The sequence below is a fragment of the Lactuca serriola genome, chromosome 5, assembly GCF_051521515.1.
Source record: "Lactuca serriola cultivar US96UC23 chromosome 5, Lser_US96UC23_V15, whole genome shotgun sequence".
NCBI lineage: Eukaryota > Viridiplantae > Streptophyta > Magnoliopsida > Asterales > Asteraceae > Lactuca > Lactuca serriola.
Genome location: NC_136412.1, coordinates 323,063,315 through 323,090,003, shown reverse-complemented (window position 1 = coordinate 323,090,003; position 26,689 = coordinate 323,063,315). Strand labels below are relative to the sequence as shown.

General features: G+C 34.2%; 1 protein-coding gene across 1 annotated transcript; it reads left to right on the top strand.

Moving 5' to 3' along the window:
* The first annotated feature begins 1,910 nt into the window (after positions 1-1,910).
* Positions 1,911-5,936, top strand: LOC145050911 (uncharacterized). The gene is made up of 7 exons (XM_078999094.1): positions 1,911-1,951; positions 2,254-2,429; positions 3,538-4,445; positions 5,023-5,170; positions 5,231-5,371; positions 5,420-5,568; positions 5,820-5,936. The coding sequence occupies exons 1-7, from the start codon at positions 1,911-1,913 to the stop codon at positions 5,934-5,936; spliced, it is 1,680 nt and encodes a 559-aa protein (XP_078855220.1).
* Positions 5,937-26,689: the final 20,753 nt, after the last annotated feature.

Genomic DNA, 26,689 nt, shown 5'->3' with positions numbered 1-26,689 from the left:
TGATCCGGTGTCTTCAGTAGTACGGGCCCAATACTACTGACCACACCACATCAGTATTCACTCCAAGTCCTCCTCCTTGGATCTCGGATTACGAGTACTCTATTCTCATGAGCTCCTATCTGCTACCTACTCATTCTCAAAGCATCTCAGCAGCAGAAAACTCCTAGGCTAAGGCATCACAAATCAGGCCACTCTAGTCCTAATATGTATACCTAGCCTACTCTAGCATGCATAATGTAACATAACATATCTCATAACACATAACGTAAGGGTACTTTTGGGGAGTCACCGTTCGGGCGCTGGCTGATCGTACACACGGCTCTGCTCTGTTTTTCTCAAGACTCTTTACTCTTTCTAAAAAAAATTATTTTATTATCAAAATTTTCCTCAAATCCTCAGTTTGAGTTCAGATGCGCCCGAAGATGCATCCGAATCCCTCAAACCAAGGCTCTGATACCAACTTGTAACAACGTAAATTTCAAAACAAAATTTTCTTTTTGACACAACCATTTTCATATAAAAAGTTTTACAAAATATCCGGTAATGGTTATCAAAACATATCGTATCCCAAGATCACAAAAATCAAATCCTCTCTCTAGTGTGTACGCATCATGCCGGTGCCTTCCCACGGTCCTTGCTAATACCTGAAACACATAACACAACAACCGTAAGCATAAAAGCTTAGTGAGTTTCCCCAAAATACCCTTACACACATACGCCTTTCCAGGCCATACTCTACACGACCTTCCGGTCCATGTGTCTCAGGGGACTTCCGTCCCAGTCCCAGTAGACCTTCCGGTCCTACTCGTATTGACCTTCCGGTCCATGACTACCTGACCTTCCGGTCCACGTCATAACGCCTTCCGACCCCTATCATACATAACATACATATCACATACATAACACATACAGAACATGCAACGCATATGATACAAAACATGCATCTCTTAACATACGAGACCTTCCGTCACACATAGGTACCTTTCCAGGTACAGTATAGTGAGAAGACTCACCTCTGATATCTCGGTAAGTCTCTACCTTGGTAGAAATGTGACCTAGCCTCCGCCTAATCAAATAAAGCAAATATTCCCATAAATACAACTGCACTCAACCCTAAAAGTCCACAAGGTCAACGGTCGACTTTGACCCAACTCGACGAGTGCACTAGGGCGACTCGGCGAGTCTACACGTGTCAACTGAGTCTCTCTTGAACCCTCTCTTGGCACGTCGAGTGTTTCCCAAACTCGACGAGTTCCAACTGGCAAGAATCGCGGGGCCACCCCGACTCAACTCGCCGAGTCCCAAGAACAAATCGGCGAGTTCCAACTCGAACTCAGACACCTGACTCACCCTAACTCACCGAGTCATTCCCCCAACTCGACAAGTCCACTCACTAAGTGATTAACGGGCAACCTTCAAACTACTCGCCGAGTCCCAAGAACAACTCGGTGAGTTCATGCCATGCACAAACTAAAGACGACTTCTGAGGTTAGATATGCTCCATCAAATCTTAGATCTAGCCTCTCCAAGCATGATAATCACGTAAAGTTCGGATCTTGACACACAAACAACCTCTATTTGCTATTATATGATGTTTTAGCCCCATTTATCACAACCCATGGTCAAAACCCCCAAAGATCTTCATAAAGCTTGAAGAGTAAAGCCCTCTGGACCTCAATGGATCCAGATCTAACGCCTCAACGCACATAGGGACGGATTGGCCTCAAAACTAGTCAATAAAGGGTCCAAGAAACCCTAAATCCACATCATCATCATAACAACAGAAAAGGAGCCGAGATATTACCTCTAAAGTGATGCTCTGAGCTCCAAAATCGCAAGATGTCCACTTCCCTTGCTTCATCTTGGCTAAAACCTCCTTTTTCCTTGTTAAACAAGCTTCAATGTTAACAATGGCCTTCTCTCTTTTCCCAAAACGCTCAAGTGCTCTAGGGTTTCTCTCAAGGGACTGATAGATGCAAATGACGGCCCTAAGGGCCTTTAAATAGGTCCCAAACCCATGAAATTAGGGTTTTATTAAACAACGTGGACTCGTCGAGTCCATACGCAAATCCGCGTGGACATCCGCGACCATACTCGACGAGTTTATACTCCAACTCGCCGAGTCCCCTCTCAAAATCCAAAAATAAATGAATAAGAAATAATACTTGGGAACCCGGATGTTACAAATATAATTGGATATCCTAAGGATTTTAAGTCTAAAAATTATTCTAATAATTTAAATACCTTTGTTAGAAACTTTTCTGCAAATTCAACTACCACTTCCTCTGGGAGTACTTCTATTGGGGATTCTGAGTTTCATCAAGTTACTAAGGATCAATATATAATTTTTTTACAACTTATTGGTGATAAGCAAGTTAATGAAGAAGCTGCAGTCAATGAAGAAGTTGCAGTTAGTGCAAATATGGCAGGTACTTGTTTGTTTAAAGCCTTTAATGCTTCTGTAAATTGTCAAAAATGGATAGTTGACTCAGGAGCAAATCAACATAGTCATTACTTCATGACACTATAGATGTGTCTAAGTTAGATTTACTTGTTAGTCATCCTAATGACACATCAACTAAAATTGAAAAAATTGGTAATATGAATTTGTCTAATTCCTTAACTTTGTTTGATGTATTTGTCGTTCCTGATTTCAATGTTAATTAGCTATCTGTTCATAAGGTTTGCAAATATAGTAATTGTGAAGTGGTTTTTAATGAACATAACTGCAAAATTCAGGATTTATAGTCAAATATGATGGTGGGGAGTGGTAGAGAGTCTGGAGGTCTCTATTATATAAATAGTGTACCTTCAAGTAATCTATCTAATTCTTCTAGTTCTTCTTCTCTTTGTTGTGTGTCTAAACTAACTTGGCACAATCGACTTGGTCATCGTTCTAATCAAACTTTGAATTCCTTAAAGAATAAACTTAAAATTGGAAATGAAACTCTACCACCATGTGAAATTTGTCATAAAGCTAAAAAAACCAGAGAACCCTTTCCTGTTAGTCAACATACTACTTCTAAACTTGGTGAGTTAGTTCATTTAGATGTATGGGGTCCTTATAGAGTGAAAACTACAAAAGGAATTAGATATTTTTTTGACTATTGTGGATGATTATACAAGGGCAACTTGGGTTTATCTATTAAAGTTCAAAGATGAAGTTTATGATTGTGCTCTTGTTTTCTTTAATATCCTACTCAATCAATTTTGTGTTAAAATTAAAGTAGTTAGATCTGATAATGGTACTGAATTTGTGAATAATAAAATGAGACATTTGATTGAGTCAAAAGGAATTTTACATCAAACATATTGTGTTCATACTCCACAACAGAATGGAGTTGTGGAGAGAAAACACAAACATATTTTAAATGTTGCTAGGTATTTAATGTTTCAGTCTGGTATGCCAATCAAGTAGTGGTGAGATGCAATTTTAACTTCAGTATTTCTGATTAATAGAACTCCTACTTCAGTCTTAAATGGTGCTTCACCCCATGAACTTGTTTATAATAGTGCACCTGTTTTTGATAAACTTAGGGTGTTTGTGTGTTGCCACTAAGTTGCATAATTATGATAAGTTTTCTGAAAGAGATGATAAATGTATTTTTCTTGGTTATTCTTCTGATAAAAAGGGTTATAAGGTTCTTAGTCTTGATTCCAATCTTATTTTTGTTTCCAGGGATGTAAAATTTTATAAGTCGGTGTTTCCTTTCAAACTTAAAACTTCATCTTTGACTGATAAATCAGCTGCCATTGTGAATTCAAATGACCTGTTTTCCTATGATGAGTCACTAAACACTAGTATGGTTCTAGATAAGACTAGGTTAGAAAAACTGAGAAGCGACCATCAGTTGGATGGTGCTAATGCAGACCATGACCTGGATGAGACTTGTCCCTCTAATGTCAGCAACCAGACTGGTGAGGTATATGTGCCTCCTTATGGTGAGATGCTTCCAAATTCGTCTACTGTGACTAAGGAAAATGATTCAATCAATACTAATCCTTCTGATAGCTTGTCAACTAGGGTTACTAGATTTGGATGTAGTGTTCACATGCCAGTTAGATTTAGTGACTATATTGTAGAGGGTAAACATAAATATGGGATTGAAAGAACATTAAACTACTCAACTCTTAATAAGGATGCTTTTTGTTTTGTTTCTAGTCTTAATAAATCCGTTGAACCAAAAACTTATAGTGATGCGACTTTGGATCCAAATTGGATCAAAGCCATGAGTGAGGAAATGGAAGCCCTCTATAGGAACAATACCTGGGAAATCACTAATCTTCCTAAAGGAAGAAAAGCCATAGGATGTCGTTGGCTTTATAAAATCAAATATAAATCAAATGGTGATATAGAAAGATATAAAGCCATGCTTGTGGCTAAGGGTTATAACCAAAGGGAAGGTGTAGATTATGAGGAGACCTTTTCTCTAGTTGCTAAAATAGTAACAGTTCATATTGTTGTTTCTTTAGCACTTTATAATTCTTGGCCCCTTTATTAATTGGACATTAATAATGCTTTTTTATATGGGGATTTATCTGAGTGTGTATATATGAGTCAACCTGAAGGATATCATGCTAAGGATGATATCAAGGTTTGTAGGTTGTTAAAATCTCTTTATGGCCTTAAACATGCCCCAAGAAAATAGAATGAGAAGTTGTGTTCTTCTCTTTCTAGTTTTGGTTTTAAACAGAGCATGCATGATTATTCCTTGTTTGTTAGAGATTTTCAAAATACTTTTGTTGTGCTTCTTGTCTATGTGGAGTATTATCTTAACTGGAAATGATGAAACTGAATTAAACAATGTTAAAGCATTTCTTAAGTCTTAGTTTTTAATCAAAGACTTAGTTGATTTAAAATATTTTTGGGCATTGAAGTGTTAAAAACTGAAAAAGGCATATGTCTTAATCAAAGGAAGTATTGTATGGAAAAAGAGAATGTGATTTGGACATAATTTGGTCATTAAAAGAGAATGTGATTTGGAAAAATCTGATTACTTAGTTAATATAACTGAATTTCAGAAACTTATTGGTAAACTGATTTATCTAACTGTCACACGCCTTGATATTTCTTATGTTGTTCAGTTGTTGAGTCAATACGTGCATAAACCAAATAAGTCGCATGTTAATATTGCTTTCAAGTTGTTGAGGTATTTGAAAAATAATCCAGGTATGGGGGTTCATTTGACTAAATCTAGTTCTTTTAGTTTGGTTGGGTTTGTTGATGCAGACTGGGCTAAATGTTTGATTAGTAGAAGGTATGTGACTGGTTATCTTGTTTACTTGGGAGGTTCACTTGTCTCTTGGAAAAGCAAAAAACATAGTACTGTTTCTCGCCCCTCCACTGAATCTGAATACAGAGCATTGGGGAGTATAACATGTGAAATAATATGGATTTTAAAATTGCTTCATGATTTAGGAATAAAACCTAATTTGCATGTGGATATATTTTGTGATAATGAATCTGCTATCAAATTAGCTTTAAATATAGTATTTCATGAAAAGACCAAACATTTTGAAGTTGATCTTCATTTTGTGAGGGAAAAAATTGAAAATGGTGTTTTAAAAGTAAATAAAATTTTGTCTTCAAATCAAAATGCAGATATACTTACCAAATATCTTGGAAGTGTTCAACATGAATATATTGTGAATTGTTTTAATATGATTGATATTTTTAAAGAAAATTAAGTAAGTATACGATTTCTCAAATTAATGTTTAGTTTGAGGGGGCGTGTTAAAAAGAATAATTGATTTTTACAAACTTAAACATTAATTTATAGATTATTGGGTAAAATGTGTATTTTTTTTTATATATGTAGGGGTGTATTGTGTATATTGTTTGCATGTTATCGGATAAACCCGCGGGTCATCGAATCATACCCGATGGTTTAGAGACCCGAGATATATATTGTGTTAAATGTGATAATTTGAGTTAGTTGAGATATTTTTAGATGAATGATTAGTTTTCTCTCTCTGCTTATGATTAAGGCTTCTATCCTAGGGTTTGTTCATACGTCATATTCTTGTATAATCTGTGATAGTTTTAGAGATATGAGTGTGAGTGATTTGTAGAGAGTTTTGAGTTGTAATCTGTTGATGTAAACCATCTGTTTCATAATGAATGAAATGATGATGTTGGGAAGATATTGTGGTGATTACGTTATATATATATATATATATATATATATATATATATATATATATATATATATATATATATATATAGAGAGAGAGAGAGAGAGAGAGAGTTAAGTTATTGTATTCTAACTATTTATTGTGTGCATGTACGATTGATTGGTGGATCAATCATTTTAGTTATTTTAAGAAAATAATTAATGCATATTACATGTTGAAGATATAATGAGTATTAATTAAATCTTCAGAATTTAATATGAATTAATTACTTTCTTTAAATAACTAAAATAATTAGTCTAGAAACATTTCAACTTAACTCTTTCTTTATATATATATATATATATATATATATATATATATATATATATATAGAGAGAGAGAGAGAGAGAGAGAGAGAGAGAGTTAGGTTCATATATAAACCTTAATTATTGTATGAACGTATAACCAATTCTGAGCCAACCATTTAATAATGGTAATTTCATAATTTTGTTAATTAAATTAATTGATATCTAAAATTAAATCCTTATAATTATGGTAACTAATTAAACTTCGAATATCATAATTTTGGAAAATAATGATCAAGCCTGCATCAAAAGAAACTATTGTTGGCGATGTATCTTTTTTTTGTCAATGACGTTAAAAGAAAATTTTGAATATTTTATACTTTCCAAATTCTTTAAGAATGTTTTTTTTTAACTCACAATGCGTTATTCGTCCAGAATATATTAATCTTCCAGAATACGTATGTATAGTTACGTATTTACATCTTTTTCTCAAGAAAATATTGGCTAAGTGGTTCAAATACATTTATCTATTAATCGATTCTTAACGAATTAACTTTTATTTTAGAGAATGAATTCTGATTCTTCAAGAATGTTTTAGGAGAATGTCATTCTTAACCATTCTTGTCAATAAACATGTAACCGGTGATTTAATCATTCTTAAAATCAATATTTAATATTCTTTAAGAATGTATCCAATAACTGGTGATTTAAAATTTTGAGGAAGCGATACGTTTAAATTGATTATTTTTCTTATAAATTGAGTAATTTACAAAATGTTTATTTAAATATTTATTTGTTACATTTTTTTATTAATTGACTTGACTTATTTACATAGAATGTAGTTAATTCCATTTCTCTCTCTTAATAAATTATCATACTTGCCATTATAATTAACTAAGTGTAGCTATATAGTGAATGTCAGTCCATGTTAATAAAATGTACCGTCAGATCACCACTTTTCATTTTTTTTAATCTAATGACCAAAATTTAGTCATACACTCACACAATATTTATGATCCACATTTGATCCTAACTATATATATATATATATATATATATATATATATATATATATATATATATATATATATATATATATGTAAAGGTTCAAATGAAAACTAAAAAATGTTAAAAACCGTAAGAACCTCTAATTTTAGATGTTTATAAAGGGTTTAAGGTTTAGGGTGTTTATAAAGGGTTTAGGGTTACCCTAAACCCTTTATAAACATCTAAAGTTAGAGGTTCTTACGGTTCTGAAAGATGTTTTATTTTTGATGAATACGAGGTTATTCCCTAAACCCTTTATAAGTATCTAAAGTTAGAGGTTCTTATTGTTCTTAAAGATGTTTTATTTTTGATGAATACGAGGTTATTCATACCGAACAAGACTTTGTGATATCAGATATGTATATTACTTGGAGTCATTATTACGCTATTTATTTTTATGAAGTTTATGACGTTATAATTAATTGTGTATTTTATGCAAATATTTCAACAAAAAGAAGTTTTTATGAGTTTTAGATAAGTGTTTATGATTGTAAAGATGTTATAAAATACGTTTTGTATGAATTCGAGGTTACTCACATTCGTATAGAAATATTTACATTGTTTTTATAGTATCTCAGTATTGTATATCCCTATGAAGTATTTGGCCGCTTTAAGTAATAGCCAAATAATTAATGCATTACGCAATACAAGTGAAAAACATAGTCACGTTAAAATATTGAGCCTACCATTTTGGTTATTTTTGTCACTAGCCAAATAGTAAGTTCTTTGTAACTATTTGTTCAATTTACACATTAAAAATCTCAAATATTATCCTTTGAAGATTAAATTTGTTTGGTACGATCTATAATTTCTTGGTTAAGGTTCGTTCAACTACGGAATCAAATACACCAAATCCTAGCATTTTGATGCAATCCATTTCTTCTGTTGTAAAATCTCAAGATTTTTAATTCAGTTATTTGAAGCGAATGCTAAATGGTGTATAATTGACATATATGTGTGCTTGATTATTTAAAACCATAAGGAAATCGAATTGCTCAAAAAATAAACTCAAACTCATCACCAGAATATAATAACATTAATATTCAGAAAGCATAAGCTGATCACAATGTAATATCTGAAAATTGAAATAAAGAATAAATCCAATACATAACTGGCAAATAATTATAATGTAATAGCAATGGATCTGTATCGAAATAATACTGCACTCACGTCGTCATCCAAAATAACATCAATTCCTGAACAGAGCCACGAAGGAGAGAAGCAGAGAAGTTCCGATCATGACACTAGACGCCGGTAGAGAGAACGCCGCTCCAGCGAGCGGAGAAGGTGCCGGAGCCAACTCCTGAGCCGACACAGTAGCGGCGGAGATCGCCACAGCAACAATAGCGAGAACAGAAGCCTTCTTCACCATGCTAACTTGGGCCATTTCTCTTGAATTTATGGAGATTTTAACAATCAACAGAAAGAAGCAGACAGAAAGCAATGTGAATAAGTGAGTCTCCTCAAACTTGTGTGAGAAAAGTGAAGGTAAAAATGGTGGTATTTATAGAGGGGGAAATATCAAATATGGAAGAGAAAGGAAACAATAAAGTGACAGCGCGAATCACGCTGCAAATTGGTCACCCAACTTTTATTTAAAATAAAAAGGAAAAAAGAAAAAAGTTTGAAATGCAGATCTTTTGAGATCTACGGTCCAAAATAGTGATGAGTTGTATTGTGATTTGACTGGCTAACGGTCGGTTGTTAAAGTCAAATAATTTGGTGACACGTTGTTTCTGTTGATCGCTTTTGTCTTGGCGTGTTATCATTGTCGACGATACTGTGGTTAAAACTTGAAACTTAAAAGCTAATATTTACATTGAATATTACGTTAAATATTAAATAAGGTTAATGGTATTCTCCAATCTCTTTCAAAATTAGTACATTACAACCAAAAATAGTTACTTTTATTCGTTAATATAATATAAAGTTAATGGCATTCTCCAATCTCTTTCAAAATTAGTACATTACAACCAAAAATAATTATTTTATTCGTAAATATAATATAAAGTTAATGGCATTCTCTAATCTCTTTCAAAATTAGTACGTTACAACAAAAAATAGTTACTTTTATTCCTAAATATTAAATAAAGTTAATAGCATTCTCCGCTTTCAAATTTATTACGCTACCACAAAAAATAGTTATTTTTATTCGTTATTCTAATCTACTTATTCTAATAAATGAATACATTTAAATCTCACTAATATCATCTCTCAATCTTATATTCACCCACAAATTGTTTTCCCGCTCAAGCTATAATACTGTAGAAATCGTTCTTGATCTTATATCCCGAATTATCAACACAAATATTGGAATTCATTGGCAAAAAATCAGGAATAAGATCTTATCCAAATTTACTTTAAATTGTCAAATACAACGGTTTGGGCTTATATTATTCCTCTGATCTTCACTTCCCGTCGATCACCAATTCTTGAAGGTAAATCGATTTATCCCGAAAACATTGAAGCTCTTGTCATCGATTCAAGGTTCAATATCAAACTCTATCCATTTCTCTTGTACGGTATACGTCTATTCCTTATTTATGAATTCAAATAAATTATTTGAACAAGACATATGTTGTAAAGTATGAAATTATGGATGTTTGTTGATCTTGTGTGTGTGTCTCTATGTGAGTCCCATTGATTATTTCATAGTGACATATTTTTTATAATAGTTAATTAAAAAAAACAAAATTTAAATGTGATGTTCTAATAGAAGGACATATCATTTGAAAGGGATTGACCATGCCTAACCATTTCTTAGTTTTGCATAATTACAAACCATTACTTATTTTTTTTTAGTTTCCATTGGTTTTTAAAATATATCTTAACCTTAACTATATTATAAAGCATTTTGAACAAATCTTAAAAATTAAGAGGTACAAAATTATATGGTTTGATGTACATACCTTTAAGGCTTTAATGCAAATACTACAAACATTTTGTTTAAAAAATTACCTTAAATAATGTCCGTTAATTATAAAAATTAAGTATTAATCTTTCAAATTTCAAATGCAAACCTTTTGTTACGGCCTTTTCCATATCACCCAATCTCGGCGCCTATCTTGCACAAACACACGCCTAAATCCCTAAATTTCCGAGAAACGCTATCGATTAAACCAATAAACCCCCCAAATTGAAATTTCAGTTCTTTGCCGTATGCTTCTCTGTTTCACTGTCACTCCCATGGCTTCGCCTTCATGGCCACTCACTGCTAGCCGCCCAGACGTCCACAACCATAACTATTACTCTCATTTCCTTCACCCAAAATAGGTAATCATGTAATATAGTTGTGCTACCTCTTGTTCATCTTCCTCTTAATCCTCTTATCATGGTATAAATTTCACATGTTTAGTTTTTTATTGACCCATTTTCTATTTCTTTACAAGAATTTGAAAATCGATTGATGTGATTTTTGTTTTATGGCACACGATGAGTAGTTCTGATTGGGGAGAAACTCTATGAGTATAGAGCCCCATGCTTCTATTTTTTTCATTGTTCATGGTTGGTTGATTTATATTGTTTCAACTTGAAATTTGACACTTGGAAAATGTTTGTCTAATATACAAAGAACATAATTTTTTCCCAAAGAATAATCCCCTTGTACAGATGTACTTAACTTAGCCAAAAGTGAAATTAGAACATAAAAGTCAAGCGTTTGAAGATGTAATTAATTATTTATCTACTTCAGCCTTTGTCACGAATGGTTTATTGATTAAGTTTTGTATTTTTCCCATATAGCGTACTTATTATTTACCAAATATCTAAGCAGGTGTTGTTTTTTTTTTATCTTGAATAAGTTATGAAAGGAGTTGTTGAATCCATGATGAGATATGTACATATGAGTGCTAAAACATCTCGGTAAAATAAAAAGCTACAGTACGTAGTTATGTACTTGGAAACTTGGAGTACAAACTTGATATGTGTGGGCTAGGTGCTACTTCCAACAAAGAAATGCACGCATCACCAGTTTCATATTTCATATACTAGAAAGTATATAGGAAAGTGATTTAAACTTCTGAATTGTATATTGGAGCCAAAGGGGTAACATGGGAAAGTGATATTGTGGAATTTTTGCATGCATTAATGAATTAAGTTTTGTATGCTTTAAGTCAAAAGTAATTAGATCAAGTTGTGGGTCTTGTCAATACCTTCGCGTGCATATAAAGATCATTGAAAACGGGTTCATAACGAATAAGTTATGATTGTTTGAAGTTGTAATGGAATATGTGAAATACGTCACCACGATACGGTCAAAAGGTCACCACGGTGCGATGATTTGTGAAGCCCAAGCCTACAAAATTAGGTTTTGCCCCATATTTAAAGACTTTACCTCTATGTTTTAGGTCATTTTACAGCCTCCATCACATCAAGAGCTCATTAGGAGCAAACCGTAGTCCCTTTTCACAAGTTTGAGTCTCTCATCTATTTTTGGTGTTTTTGCTTGCAATATGTCACATCCCCGGCCGAGGCGGCGGAACGTCGGGATGTGCGACTAAGTTCATAGATCACAGACAAATTGAATATATGGTACAAGTACAACAATGAACAAAGTAGCATTCATGTTCCATCTTGATATTTGAATACAATATTTTTACAAACAATAATAATACATGAATTGCCTTAACAAATTGACATATAACACAACAACAAGTAAACTAGGTCACATGTAATCCAATCTGTCTTGAATGTCAGTAATTTACTGAGAATACATGTAGTTTTGAGAGTCAACACAAAGTTGGTGAGTGTCACAGGTTTTCTGCTAACGCAGTAATACTTTTAATAAGTCTAAAAAGTATTATCTTTGTATGTATAACGATAGTTAAAAACCGTGTTTGCAATGAGTCTCTAATAGCCCAAAAATGTATTTCTGTATAAGTAAATCCATATTGTAACTGTCTTTGTAATAAATCATTGAAAGCCAAAATGTATCTTTTGTATAAGTAACCCATACTTTTATAAACCATGTTCGTAGTGAACCTTTGAATATCCTTGAAAATCGAACCGTTATGTTACATAAGTAATTCCATACTTAAAAATAGCTTTGAAAGAAACCAACCCCGTGGTCATAAGTGAGAGAAAGAGAGAGATATCCCTAGTTAATGTTTTTATTTTATATAAAACTATTTGATTGTATGTTAGCCCCGTAAACCAAATCTATCGCTAATATGATAGTAAGTGATTCCAGAAATCCAATATTTTCTTAAAACGAGTCGTAGTCTCAAAAACCCTAAGACCAAAAATGTATAAGTATTACTATACTCGGAAGTAGTATTATGTAGTTTTATTCTTATATAAAACCGTATGAATGTATGTTAGCCCCGTAAGCCAAATGTATTGTTAATACCCCATGTGAATTATTATAACCGTGCTAATGACATAGATGGTCTGTCACGACGTTCTTCAGGCGTCAGAATGTTATGACATTTTTCACCCAAGACCTGCCGGTCTAACTGTAGCTAACAACTAGGGTGCGGGATTGTCAGTCCCGTATAGATCTATACACAAGTATCATGCCCTCTTACGGGATACTCTGGTTATAATAGAGGACTTTTGTAGGTACCCATGGTAGGTACGGTGAAGACTATGTCACACAAAATTGTATTAACGGGTTTACGTATAGTGTAATGAAAACTTTTTTGTAAGTGGAAATATTAACTTTCCATAGTGATTACATAGTGTAACAGTATAATGCACTCGTTTTTATAACAATGAATGTTTCAAATTAACGAACATATGTACATGTATAAACATGGTGTACTTACACATAAACATGTTTAATAATAGCTTGAATCCTTGAAATATTATAGAGTATCATAACGTACTTGTTATAATATGAAATGACACATGAAAATTATATAATCTTGTATCATGTAGTATAGGTTGTGTAACTAGCTATTTCACGATAAAATAACACGAATACGTATACGAAAAATTTATACTAGTTTATTCATAACAATATGGTAAATTGTTAAATAATAATATTTGTATAAGTTAGGTTTATTGTATTTTTGCATAAAAAGGCTATTAGTTTGTATAGAAAAAATATATTGACACATGTATTCCCCCCTGAAATAATTAAAATATTAAAAAGGGGCCGTAAGCACTCACATTCATAGCGTGAGTTCGATTTGTTCGGATTCGGATTCTTTTGAGATGCTTGTTGTGAGAAACCGCAAATGCCACGTTTCTTGATCTTTGAAATATTCTCGGGAATGTTTCGTAACGAATCAAACTATTGGAGACTGTTTGGTAATTTTAATTAAATGGTTAGACTGTTTTGGTAAAAAAGAATACCAAATGTGGGGTTGTTTTAAACAAATGGGTTAAATGTTTGGGGTTAGGACCTATTTTGAACAAAGAGTTTAACAATGGGGGTATTTTAGTCTTTTTATAATTAAAATGACTTAAAGGAGTTAGGGCTTTTTATGTATCTCGTTTTCTTTAGTTTGATTGGGAAATTAAAGGATGAACAGGCAGCCTCATCTTCTTCTTCTTCTATCTCTTTTTTTTTTCTTATTTTGACAAAAATTGGCGATGGGTTTTAGGTAAAACAAATAAACTAGAAAAACAATTCCTAAGTTCACATGCAACCTACTTTGGATCTATGTTTTAACTATTGAACATATAACTTTGAATTGCAAAACAAGAACCCTAGAGGAGAGAGACTATTTTTCGAAAATAAGAAACTAGGGTTTAGGAATTACATACCTTTCAGTTGTTATAGCAAACAATTGATTATCCTCTTGAACTTGATCTTGATTTCCTTGGAAGCTTAGCACCACAAATGTAATGTCTCTAATGGAATCACACCCAAGAACTAGCAAGAAGGAAACTAGAAGGAGAGAAAGGGAGGGAGTATGCAATTCTCGGCCTAGGGTTTCTTCAAACGAAGGAGTGGCCAAAATGTGAGCAGGAGGCTCCTAATATAGCTGAGGGATCTAGGGTTTAGGAAAAACCCTAATGCTCCTTGCTTAGGGCCTAAGCAAACCCAAGGGCCTTATCCAAGCCCCCATTGACGAAATCATTAGGGTTTCCCCTATATATTTCGTCCACCCTCTTCCAAGGGGGTTCTGGAGCCTTCCACTCAACTATTAGATAATTGCAAACTAGTCCCTGCACCTTATAATTAATACTTTTAACCCCAAAATTAATTCTGATTAATTTCTGGCTAACTATTAATTAAACATAATGATTTCTAATTAATATACTTATCTTTTAACATATTAATAAATTCATTTATATTAATTTATTAATCTTATAATAAATTAATATCTCTCCTTTCATAATTTCCTTGTCCGGTTGCTAGGTTTGAGGGCAACCCAAAAGGACTGTGCTGCTATCAATTCAAGTACGTACCAATTATAGTTATGGACTTAGACACCTAATCCAACAGTCTCCCACTTGGATACGTCTGTAACTATAATTCCTAGTATGACTTCTAAATTTGACCAGCAAATTGTAGCTTCCAAAAGCTGCTGCCGAACTCTGACCCAGTCAGTTACGTGTCCTAAGATAAGTGATCTCATGACCCTTCGTTCTACTAGATATCCCTAGACATAAGACATGGAATACAATCAATCTCTTTGTCCATAATCTATGTTTCCCGATTTCTGATTTGTGATGATATAGGACTTCTAATCGAACACATCAATTCAGTCCTGGCTGGGCCCAGCACAAAAGTCAACACCAAATCATCGAGGGGCCCACAGATATCGCTTTTCCCGTTATGGCAAAAGGAGCGAATAAGCATTGACTCATATGCTTGTATCTTTTACTTATCAAACCATACATGACAATACGTTTTATAACACCAAGTTACTGATGCGTTTTCATATCACCAATGTATAGCCGACTTGAAAATTACAACTCATATATCTCTGTTTCAAGATCATAGATATTATCGTCTCAGTATTACTCGTGATGAATTCCATGAAGTAATACTCTGAGCGTGGGTTTATCCAATACTCAAATCTCACTCTCTGAGTACTCATGAACATTGCAGCAATTCTATTGCTATGTCCATCCTTAGACAATCTACAATCCAATTCATGACAGTCTTAATTCACTACTTACTTCCAAAAGTACGAGCGACTGTGGAGTTTGAACAATCATATTATTCGGGAAGTAAAACATGCAAAATATGAAACACAATAATAAACAATTGACAAAAGGTAGTAAACTAACTCATAAATAATACTTTATTATTTAATCACCAAAAGTCAATTACATTTACTTTGTAACAAGTTTTTGAACTAGACTAATCTAACCACTAAAACTAATATCATCTTTCAGCCCTATGCTTCGAGCATGCTGAATATGCTTAGCCCTACTCAGACCCTTTGTGAGGGGGTCTGCTGGGTTATCTTCAGATGACACCCTCTTTACAACAAGATGGCCTTCTTCTACTCTATGTCTGATGAAATGGTACCTTCTGTCGATATGCCTGGTCTTACCATGGTCTTTGGGTTCCTTAGTTAAGGCAACCGCTCCCTCATTATCGCAGAACAGTTCCATAGGCTCCTGGATGGTTGGAACAACTTTGAGATCCCCGATGAAGTTCCTCAACCAAGCTGCTTCTTTAGACGCTTCACTCGCTGCTATGTACTCTGATTCACAAGTAGAATCAATCACCGTATCTTGCTTGGAACTTTTCCAAGTAACCGCTCCTCCATTTAGTAGAAATACCCAGCCAGATTGAGAAAGGAAGTTATCTCTATCTATTTAAAAGCTGGCATCACTGTAACCATGTACTCTCAAGGTATCATTGCCACCAAGTACAAGGACCCAATCCTCCGTTCTTCGCAAATACTTGAGTATATTCTTTACTACTATCCAATGAGCTCTACCTGGGTTTCCCTGATAGCGACTGACCATGCTCAAAGCAAAGGCCACATCAGGGCGAGTACATGTCATAGCGTACATGATTGATCCAACAGCGAAAGCATAAGGTACATGACTCATGTTAGCTATTTCCTCATTTGTACTAGGGCATTGAGTCTTACTCAATTTTGTGTTGCTTTGGATAGGTAGCTCTCCCTTCTTGGAATTTTCCATACTAAACCTCTTTAGTACCTTATACAAGTATGTGCTCTGACTAAGTAGAATTAGTCTCTTCTTTCTATCTCTCAATATCCTAATCCCAAGAATATAGTCGGCTTCTCCTAGGTCTTTCATGGCAAAACACTTTCCAAGCCAAGACTTAACTTCGTTCAAGGTTGGAATGTCGTTCCCAATGAGTAATATGTCATCGACATATAACACTAGGAAAGTTACTATACTCCCACTAGCCTTGATATACACACAAAACTCATCTTCACTTCTAGAGAACCCAAACTCTTTGACTTTCTCATGGAAGCAAAGGTTCCAGCTGTGAGATGCTTGTTTCAACCCATAAATGGATTTCTCAAGCTTACACACTGTATTGGGAAACTTGGCATCTACAAAACCCTCTGGCTGATTCATGTAAACATCCTCAGCCAACTTCTCGTTAAGGAAAGCAGTCTTGACATTCATCTGCCAGATTTCATAGTCATGAAAGGCAGCTATGGCGAGCAATATCCTGATAGATTTAATCTTGGCTACTGGCGAGAAAGTTTCATCATAGTCAACCCCTGGGTTTGTGTGAAACCTTTCGCAACCAGTCTAGCCTTGAATGTGTGTACATTCCCATCCATGTCTGTCTTCTTCTTGAAGATCCATTTGCAACCAACTGTCTTACGACCTGGTGCATTATCAACCAAATTCCGAACTTGGTTGTCATACATGGATTTTATCTCGCTATTCGTTGCCTCTTTCCACTTGGAAGCCTCTAGGCCTGCCATTGCTTCCTTATAAGAGACTGGTTCATCTAAATTCACCAATGTCCTATCACTGATGAATGTGTCACCATCTGAAGTAATATGAAAACCATACAACTCAGCTGGCACACTCACCCTAGTGGATCTTTGAAGAGCTAATGATTTATCAACTCGTTCAACAGGAATTGTTTCCTCTGGTTGAGTGCTAGTGTCATCTAAGGTTCCTTCATTAGTTGACTCTTGAATCTCTTCAAGGTCAATGGTACTCCCACTGTCCTCTTTGAATATGAGCTCTCTTTCTAGAAAGACTCCTCTTCGAACTACAAACACCACGTTCTCACTAGGTCTGTAGAACAAATATCCAAAAGACTGCTTTGGGTAACCAATGAAAACACATTTCTCACTTCTTGTTTCTAGCTTGTCGTGAGTCTCTCGTCTTACGAAAGCTTCACAACCCCAGACTTTAATATGTGCTAATGAGGGAATTTTCCCTGTCCACATTTTGTGAGGTGTTTTAGCAACCTTCTTTGTTGGGACAAGATTTAGGATGTGGGCGGCTGTTTCTAAGGCATAGCCCCAGAAATGAATTGGAAGTGGAGCACGACTCATCATAGAACGAACCATGTCTAACAAGGTTCGATTACGCCTCTCAACCACACCATTTAACTGTGGTGTCCTAGGAGGAGTCAATTGTGAGACTATCCCACATTCCTTTAGATAGTCGTTGAACTCAATGCTAAGATACTCTCCGTCTCTATCGGATCTAAGTATCTTTATTTTCCTGCCTAATTGATTTTCGACCTCATGTTTAAACTCTTTGAACTTTTCAAAGGTTTCTGACTTATGTTTGATTAAGTATACATAACCATATCTACTATAATCATCAGTGAAAGTCACATAAAATCGATTAGCATCCCTTGTGGTTGATATGAAGGGTCCACAAACATTTGTATGTATGAGGTCCAATAAACCTTCACCTCTTTCACAAGGCCCTATGAATGGTGATTTTGTCATCTTTCCCAAAAGACAAAATTCACACAAATCATCTGATTTTAGGTCAAATGATTCCAACACTCCATCCTTTTGGAGTTGGACTATGCGTTTCTTGTTAATGTGTCCAAGATGATAATGCCACAAGCATGCCTTGTCTACACTATTAGACAAGTCAATATTAAACACACTATTCCATAAGTTATCTACACAAGTCACTATTTCATACACACCATCACAAGGTAAAGCTTCAAACACGAAAACACCATTCTTATAAACAGAAATTGAACCATTCAAATCATTAAAATAATATTTAAAACCTTGTCTGAACAATGCATGAAATGAAATAATGTTTCTCGTCGTCTCAGACAAATAGCAACAATTCAATAAATCTAATCTAACATCATTACTAAGCAAAAGTTGATAAACTCTGATCTTGGTCACTGGTGAAGACTTCTTGTTTCCCATGATCAAGTTTATCCTTCCTTGCTCTATCTCCTCACTTTCCTTTAGCCCCTGCAAATCAGAACAGATGTGAAAACCACATCCTGTATCAAGGACCCATGAACGAGAAGATAATGAGTTATTAGAAGAAATAGTGTAAATACCTGCTGAAGACGGCTTCACTTTGCCATCTTTGATATCATGCAGATATTTTGGGTAGGTTCTCTTCCAATGCCCCTTTTGATTGCAATAAAAGCAAACAACTTCCTTTGGATCAGAGACATGGGGAATGGAAGCATTGGGCTTAGCTTTTGGGCCTGCGCTAGATGACCCGACTTGGACTTTTGCCTTCCAGTTTTGCTTTGGAGGGACCTTTTCCTCTTTTTCCCCTTTCCCTGTCCAATAGCTAGAACATGAGCACTTGCAGGAGTGGAGGCTATACTTTTACCCTTCATCCCTGCTTCAACAGTCTGCAACAAGTTGTGCAATTGGGCCAATGTCTGCTCAGTGTTGTTCAAATGGTAAGTTAAGATAATCTGACCATAACAATCAGGCAATGAGTTCAAGACCATGTCAATGGCCAATTCCTCATCAAAGTGAATGTTGAGCTTGACCAAATGCTCTATGTAGCGTTGCATTCTTTGCACATGAGATACAACCGACTCCCCATCTTTCATCTTGCAATCCATGAGTGACTTGACTACTTCAAACTTTTATTGACGAGCTCGCTTATGGTACTTTTCCATAAGGTCCTTGTTCATCTCAAAAGGCCAGTAGTCCTCATAGTAACTTTGCAGTTCTGGGGACATGGTTGCGACCATGATGCATGCCACTTTGGTAGCATCATCATAGTGCTTCTTGTAGGCAGCATACTCTTCGGGAGTGGCTTTGGACTCATCAAGCTCTTTGAGCTCCTTTTCAAGGACATACTCTTTGTCCTCGAATCTAAGCGCCGTCTTGATGTTACGCATCCAATCGTTATAGTTAGAGCCATCCATAACGACTTTGGAGCATATGTTGAGTAAAGAGAAGTTGTGGCTGGAGGATGATGAACCAGAAGTGTTTCCAGGAGTAGACATCTGAAAAGAAAGATAGTTTTAGTTAGATTTCAAGACACCTCAATATAATAACCCAAAGATATCATATCAAGGTTAGGATCCAACTATGACGATTTACAACTAAGAAATGGGATGCCGAGATCCAAGTTCAAATCTCATAAAGGTAGGTGAATGACGATTCACCAATTCCACCATTAGACCAAAGAAACGAAGTGAAATTCCTAATTCTTTTGAGATACATTAAAACTATTTAATGGCATGTTTTAATCTCGGATTATGCTCTACTATTTGTGACTGGGATACCGAGGATCACAAACTAGATGTGAATAACCATGCAAATGTGCTTGGTAACCTTATTGTCTTTATCATTAACTATTGATATGCTGGTAAACCACACACGCTCCATTAAAATGATAATTATAAGATACCCATTATTGCTCTTTATTAGTGCCTATTAGTGTGTCGGTAATCCACACACGCTCCACTAACGACCAATAAAGCATAATGTGCAATTTCATGGATTAGCATACTTTTCACATTTTTCCTAAAGTAACTAGAGTTAGGATTTTTTGAAAAATAATGTTCTAGTACTTTCTTTAATAACATTATACTTTTAATGAGATGTAGTTGTCCTATCAAATCCGTTCTGCTAACGACCCTCCACTAATCAAGGAAGCGGTGGGTGAGAGTGGACACCCATTCAACTGCCATTTTATAGGCAGTTTCCTTAAACCCCCCTTATAGACTATTTTGAACAAAGAGTTTAACAATGGGGGTATTTTAGTCTTTTTATAATTAAAATGACTTAAAGGAGTTAGGGCTTTTTATGTATCCCGTTTTCTTTAGTTTGATCGGGAAATTAAAGGATGAACAGGCAGCCTCATCTTCTTCTTTTTCTTTTATCTCTTTTTTTTTTCTTATTTTGACAAAAATCGGCGATGGGTAAGTGATGGGTTTTAGGTAAAACAAATAAACTAGAAAAACAATTCCTAAGTTCACATGCAACCTACTTTGGATATATGTTTTAACTATTGAACATATAACTTTGAATTGCAAAACAAGAACCCTAGAGGAGAGAGGCTATTTTTCGAAAATAAGAAACTAGGGTTTAGGAATTACATACCTTTCAGTTGTTATAGCAAACAATTGATAATCCTCTTGAACTTGATCTTGATTTCGTTGGAAGCTTAGCACCACAAATGTAATGTCTCTAATGGAATCACGCCCAAGAACTAGCAAGAAGGAAATTAGAAGGAGAGAGAGGGAGGGAGTATGCAATTCTCGGCCTAGGGTTTCTTCAAAAGAAGGAGTGGCCAAAATGTGAGCCAGGAGGCTCCTTATATAGCTGAGGGATCTAGGGTTTAGGAAAAACCCTAATGCTCCTTGCTTAGGGCCTAAGCAAACCCAAGGGCCTTATCCAAGCCCCCATTGACGAAATCATTAGGGTTTCCCCTATATATTTCGTCCACCCTCTTCCAAGGGGGTTCTGGAGCCTTCCACTCAACTATTAGATAATTGCAAACTAGTCCCTGCACCTTATAATTAATACTTTTAACCCCAAAATTAATTCTGATTAATTTCTGGCTAACTATTAATTAAACATAATGGTTTCTAATTAATATACTAATCTCTTAACATATTAATAAATTCATTTATATTAATTTATTAATCTTATAATAAATTAATATCTCTCCTTTCATAATTTCCTTGTCTGGTTGCTAGGTTTGAGGGCAACCCAAAAGGACTGTGCTGCTATCTGTTCAAGTACATACCAATTATAGTTATGGCTTAGACACCTAATCTAACAATAAAAGGATTATTTGGTCTGTTGTTTGGTTTTCATTTTGGGTTTAATGTTTTCGTCTTGAACAGGTATATATGGTTTTTGTTGTTTGCAGGTATACATGAAATCAAGAACAAAGAATGTTCTTGTGTTGTGTTGTTGGATGGAACTTGATTCACAGATGAGATGAAGAAATAAAGAAACTAGATGTGGGTTGGTAGATTCATTACTACTATAATTTAAGGAAGGAAACAGTTGTATTTGAGTGTTTAATAGATGGGAAGGACAAACAACATAGAAAGAGCCTACCGGTCTTTATTTATTTATTCCTTTGTATCTATTTATTTATTTATTTGTATTTGGTAGATCAAATAGATGTATTTGTGTATATAGTTACATAATGTATTTGTTTCAATATGTGTGTAATGTGTGTGTATTTGATTTAATTAAGTAGGTATTATTGGCGTTTTCCTACGTATATATGCATTCTTAAAACTTTTACCAATCATTTCTTAACATTTATAAACCATTTTCTTTTGTAACGAATTTGTTATATAAATTGTATAATATATATATATATATATATATATATATATATATATATATATATATATATTTGATTTCATATGTTAGGAACGTAACATTTATTAATTTGTTAAAGTTTGGCTTGTTAACTTAAAAATACATGCATAGACGATATATATTTATGTAAATTTAACCAACCACATGTAATTGATCGTGACACATTTCCATACCCAAATATACATACATACATGTAGTCGTTCAGGAAATTATTGAGTGTTGGGCTGTTTGATTTGTTTGTCAGATTACATATCTGGAAGTAAGATGCCATCTGATATCTAATAATAGTCAAAATAAGTCATTTATTTTATGTTAGATTCACTAAAACTCAATGAATAAAATTATCAAGAGATTTACTGTGACTTGACCGTTCACGGTCTTTAACCTAAATTTCGGAGTGTCATACAATATTGGTTGTTAGAGCTTGATCCTTGAAGAAATCAGCCTTCATTCACATTCTAGACCTTTGTAAGTCACAAAGTCCCATGTTTTATTGAGTGCTCCCTCTAAATCTATGAATATCTTGTGTTTTTGTCCATTTTATGATGTTTTGGTCCCAAAACCTTTGTGTTCTTGGAGTTTAATGAACTACAAAACTTTTAAGTGATATGTTTAGGTTCTGAAGCTTTGTCAATGAAGAAATGGGATTTTCTTTGAGCCCGTGGACAAGTTATGCCCTTCTTATGAGGTTTTTGAACTTAGGGTGTTAGATATAGCTTTATGGAGTTGTTTAGATGGATAAAGTTGGAAACTTTATCCATTAAGTCCATTGAGAGATTCATATTTGAAGATTATGAGCCTTGATTTGTATGGATTAAGCACTTAATGAGGAGATGGATTTTGACCAAAAATGCGGCACGCCCAAGGGAGGTTTGTGATGTGGTTTCACGTTGCAATGCATTTTTTTGTGATCACGATGCGGTCAAGGGGTTAGGCCGCGACATGGTGGCCAGTGATGGTTGACTGTTGGCCCTTGACTTTTTGACTATTTTGACTTTTTGTCAAACGTGGGTCAAATTGAGTATTTAGCTAAGGAATGGTCTCGGTTTGGCATTAAGTAGCTTGTGTTAGTTGTTCTAATGTTGAGGTTGTTGTTGAGCTTATGTTGTCTAGCTTAGGTGAGTTTTCTCACTATACTTTACACTATAGTATGTATCTTGGTGTGTTAGGAATAGGATGGTGTTATGTTGTTGCAACTTGTTAGACAAGTAGACTAGTTTAGACAATTACATGTGTTGTTGGATTGTTGTTGATTGATTGTTATATATATATATATATATATATATATATATATATATATATATATATATATATATATGTGTGTGTGTGTGTCGACATATCTTGTGGCGAGTTGAGGACAGTCCAAATTTATGCTGAAAGTTAAGATACTTAGGGCAAACCAACTTTATGCTGAAGGCCAGGGCAGACTTGCCTTGGGCTATAGGCAATGCTTGTATGCTTGCATGTATTGTGTGATGTATTTTATTTTAAGGAATTCATTAAGTTTTGTACTTACAGTTGTAGATTAAATGTTTTTCAGGTACTTTGTTAGATAATGGGAAGGCGAAGACATGACTGTGTACATACACATCAACAATTTTATGATTTGATATTCCGCAACGCTTTCCTTTATAACTATGATTTTGGATTGTGGTTTATGAACAAATGGTTTGACTTGATTATAACTTAACGAAAAAGATGTTTATTGTAAATTAAAAATGAAAAGTTTATTCTGAAAATCTGGACGTTACAGAATCACATATGTATTTTTGTTTATTTTATGAGTATTATGAGATTTCAAAATTTTATATTGCGAATATCGTTGATAATGGTTTTGGTGATCTTTGAAAGTGACTGGAATCGATTTTAAGCATTAGATATTGTGTAAATGGTTAAAAGAGTCCAACTAGAAATTTAATGAAGTGCTTGAGCATGTTATCTTACGTGACGCGTAACATATACCTATGCGACACATACAACATGATGTAAAATGATTTTGTACGTTGCTATTTCGAGAGAAGAGAATGTACTTTCTTAACATGTGATACACCAAGAGATTATTATCTTTACCCCCCCCCCCCTCCGAAAAAGACAATTATAAAGTACAAGTTATCATTAGAGATTTACGCCATTCAATCTAATCCATTAAATACAATTTCCCACGATGCATGAGAAATTTGAATATCATCAACCAATTTATCCATCCTTGTCTTAATCTGATTGAAGACCAACCTGCTTTCAATAATGCCCAAAATATGGTTCCAATAAGGGCGTTAATCACTTTTGTCTTTTTGCCATCTCCAACAGTTGAAACCTTGACAACCCTAAACAGTTTTGAAAAGGAATTAACTACCCCAAATGGAACTCCACATCAAGACGAAGCCCATACTCATATTTCCTTCGCAAATGTGCAATATAAAAATAAATGAGCAACCTCTTCATTTCCTTATAGATAAATCGAACATGAAGTAGTTTGTATTGGGATTCCTCTTTGCAAGAGATTGGTTGATAACGAGATTATATTCTTGGAAGAGTTAGTTACCTATACTTTTATAGGTAGCCAACTGTTCCAAGAATAAATCTCAGGTTGTAGATTATTTGAAGCTCATACCATACACTTTTGAATGGATTTGACATAGAATATCTTTGTACTATCTCCCATATAATCCCACATATATGACATACCAGGAGTAGCAACAAAAGCAAATACATACCTAAATGAAAAAAAAAAATCAACGTTGAATGTCATTTTATATGACATGTAAAATTTAATATTGGTTAAACAAATTGAAATCTACCAAAATTATATAATAAGAACATGATTTCTTTTTTATGACTCGTTGAACAAAGCTAACACATAATAATTTAAAAACAGACAATACATCATTTTATGACATTATTATTTTATGGATATCTCCGATAAAGTCCCGATATTTTTGGTCGGTTATGATTCACAATATTTATTTTTTTAACAGAAAAATCTCGATTATCTAATTTTATATGATAGTCTGTTATTTTCTATTGAAAAAAATATTAATGATTGTTTCATTAATTTAGGCAAAATATAAAATATTTGAGAGTTTTTCATTCAAAAAAATAAAAGTTAAAATTAAACCGTAATTGTCCCAAAATATTGAGATTTTATCCGATATTTGCCATTATTTTATGTCATTTTAAAGGTTAAAAAAAATAAGATGAATGTTATAAAACGAAAATTAAAATGCAAGGACTAAAAATTGAATCCAACTTATTAATTTGATTCGATTCGATTCGATTCGGATGAACACCTGCCTAACACAATGATTTGGCGTTGGAAAGTTAACCATCATTTATCAGCACTAGCCATGTGCAATGTCCGATGAACAACGAATAACACCATGAATCAGGCTGTCACTCTACTTTATCTCCCCCAAATCCCCCTTATAAATCGATCACCTCATCTCTCTGCTTTCCACACTCTATCTTCACAATAATCAGCCAATCGCAAAAATCAATTCCGGTGAAGGAGAGATGGCACAAGTTAACATCGTGAAGAAGCTTTCCATGCTCGCAGTCGTCGCCGTCGTACTCTCGGCCGCATCATCCGTGTCGGCTCAGGCTCCTGCACCTTCTCCCGACGCCGGAGCGGCCTTCTCTCTCCCTACTTCCGGCGTAATGATTGGAACTTCTCTGCTTCTCTCCTTCGTCGCTATCTTTAGAAATTGATTTTCGTTCTTCTATTTTCAATGATTTGATTATTCATTTTCGTTTTCATTTGTTGTATATTTGTATGTTTGAATTCATTTGATTCCTTTTTGTATGGAAACCCAATAAATTAATTACTGTCAACGCGACGGTTTTATAATTTCAACAAATTTTTATTCGCCGTTGCATATCTTTTTGGTTCAACGAGTGTTCGAGTCCTTCCATCGAATTGAAATGATTGAACTACATTTTGAATGCAAATATAAGTTTAAAACATATAACCAATGCCTTCAAGTTTGTGATTTTTTTTTGGTATGAAAATGAATATTAGCTTATGAAAATAAAGTTCTAACAAATTTGATGATGTGGCTTGCAAAAAAACCGCAGATAAAGTCCAAAAAATTTGAAAATCAAAAGTTTCGGAGAATTTGGTCTCAAAATCAGAAATTTTCCGTAAATTTGGTCAATGGACTTGAAATGACGTTTTTCCATCTTAATTTCCTTTTTTTTTTTATGTATTTTTTCATTTTTATTTTAATACTTGGTTCAATAAAAATAAAAACAAAAGAATTGGTAAAATTGCATGATTCGGTTTTTGTGAGTGGGTCGATTTTTGGTTTTATCCACGGGTCATTTCTATCGGGTTCGGTTTGGATTATAAACTGCAAGATATGCTGTGGTTTTTATATTGGGTTAGTTTTAAAACCGCAAAACGGATACCCATGATATTGTTTCATCTCTGTAGGTTGTTGATTATTGTAATGTCATTGGACCATAAATTTGTTAAAGTAATAATAGGTAGCTTTTATTATGAATATCTATGATATCCCAAGTTTGTGAAACTAATTAATGAAGTATTAATGAGAAGTCACATGGTTAATA

Coding starts and splice junctions, on each gene's coding strand:
- LOC145050911 (XM_078999094.1), top strand. CDS start 1,911: ATGGCCTTCTCTCTTTTCCCAAAACGCTCAAGTGCTCTAGG. Junction 1,952..2,253: donor AAACGCTCAAGTGCTCTAGG/GTTTCTCTCAAG, acceptor TACCTTTGTTAG/AAACTTTTCTGCAAATTCAA. Junction 2,430..3,537: donor AGTTAGTGCAAATATGGCAG/GTACTTGTTTGT, acceptor TGATAAACTTAG/GGTGTTTGTGTGTTGCCACT.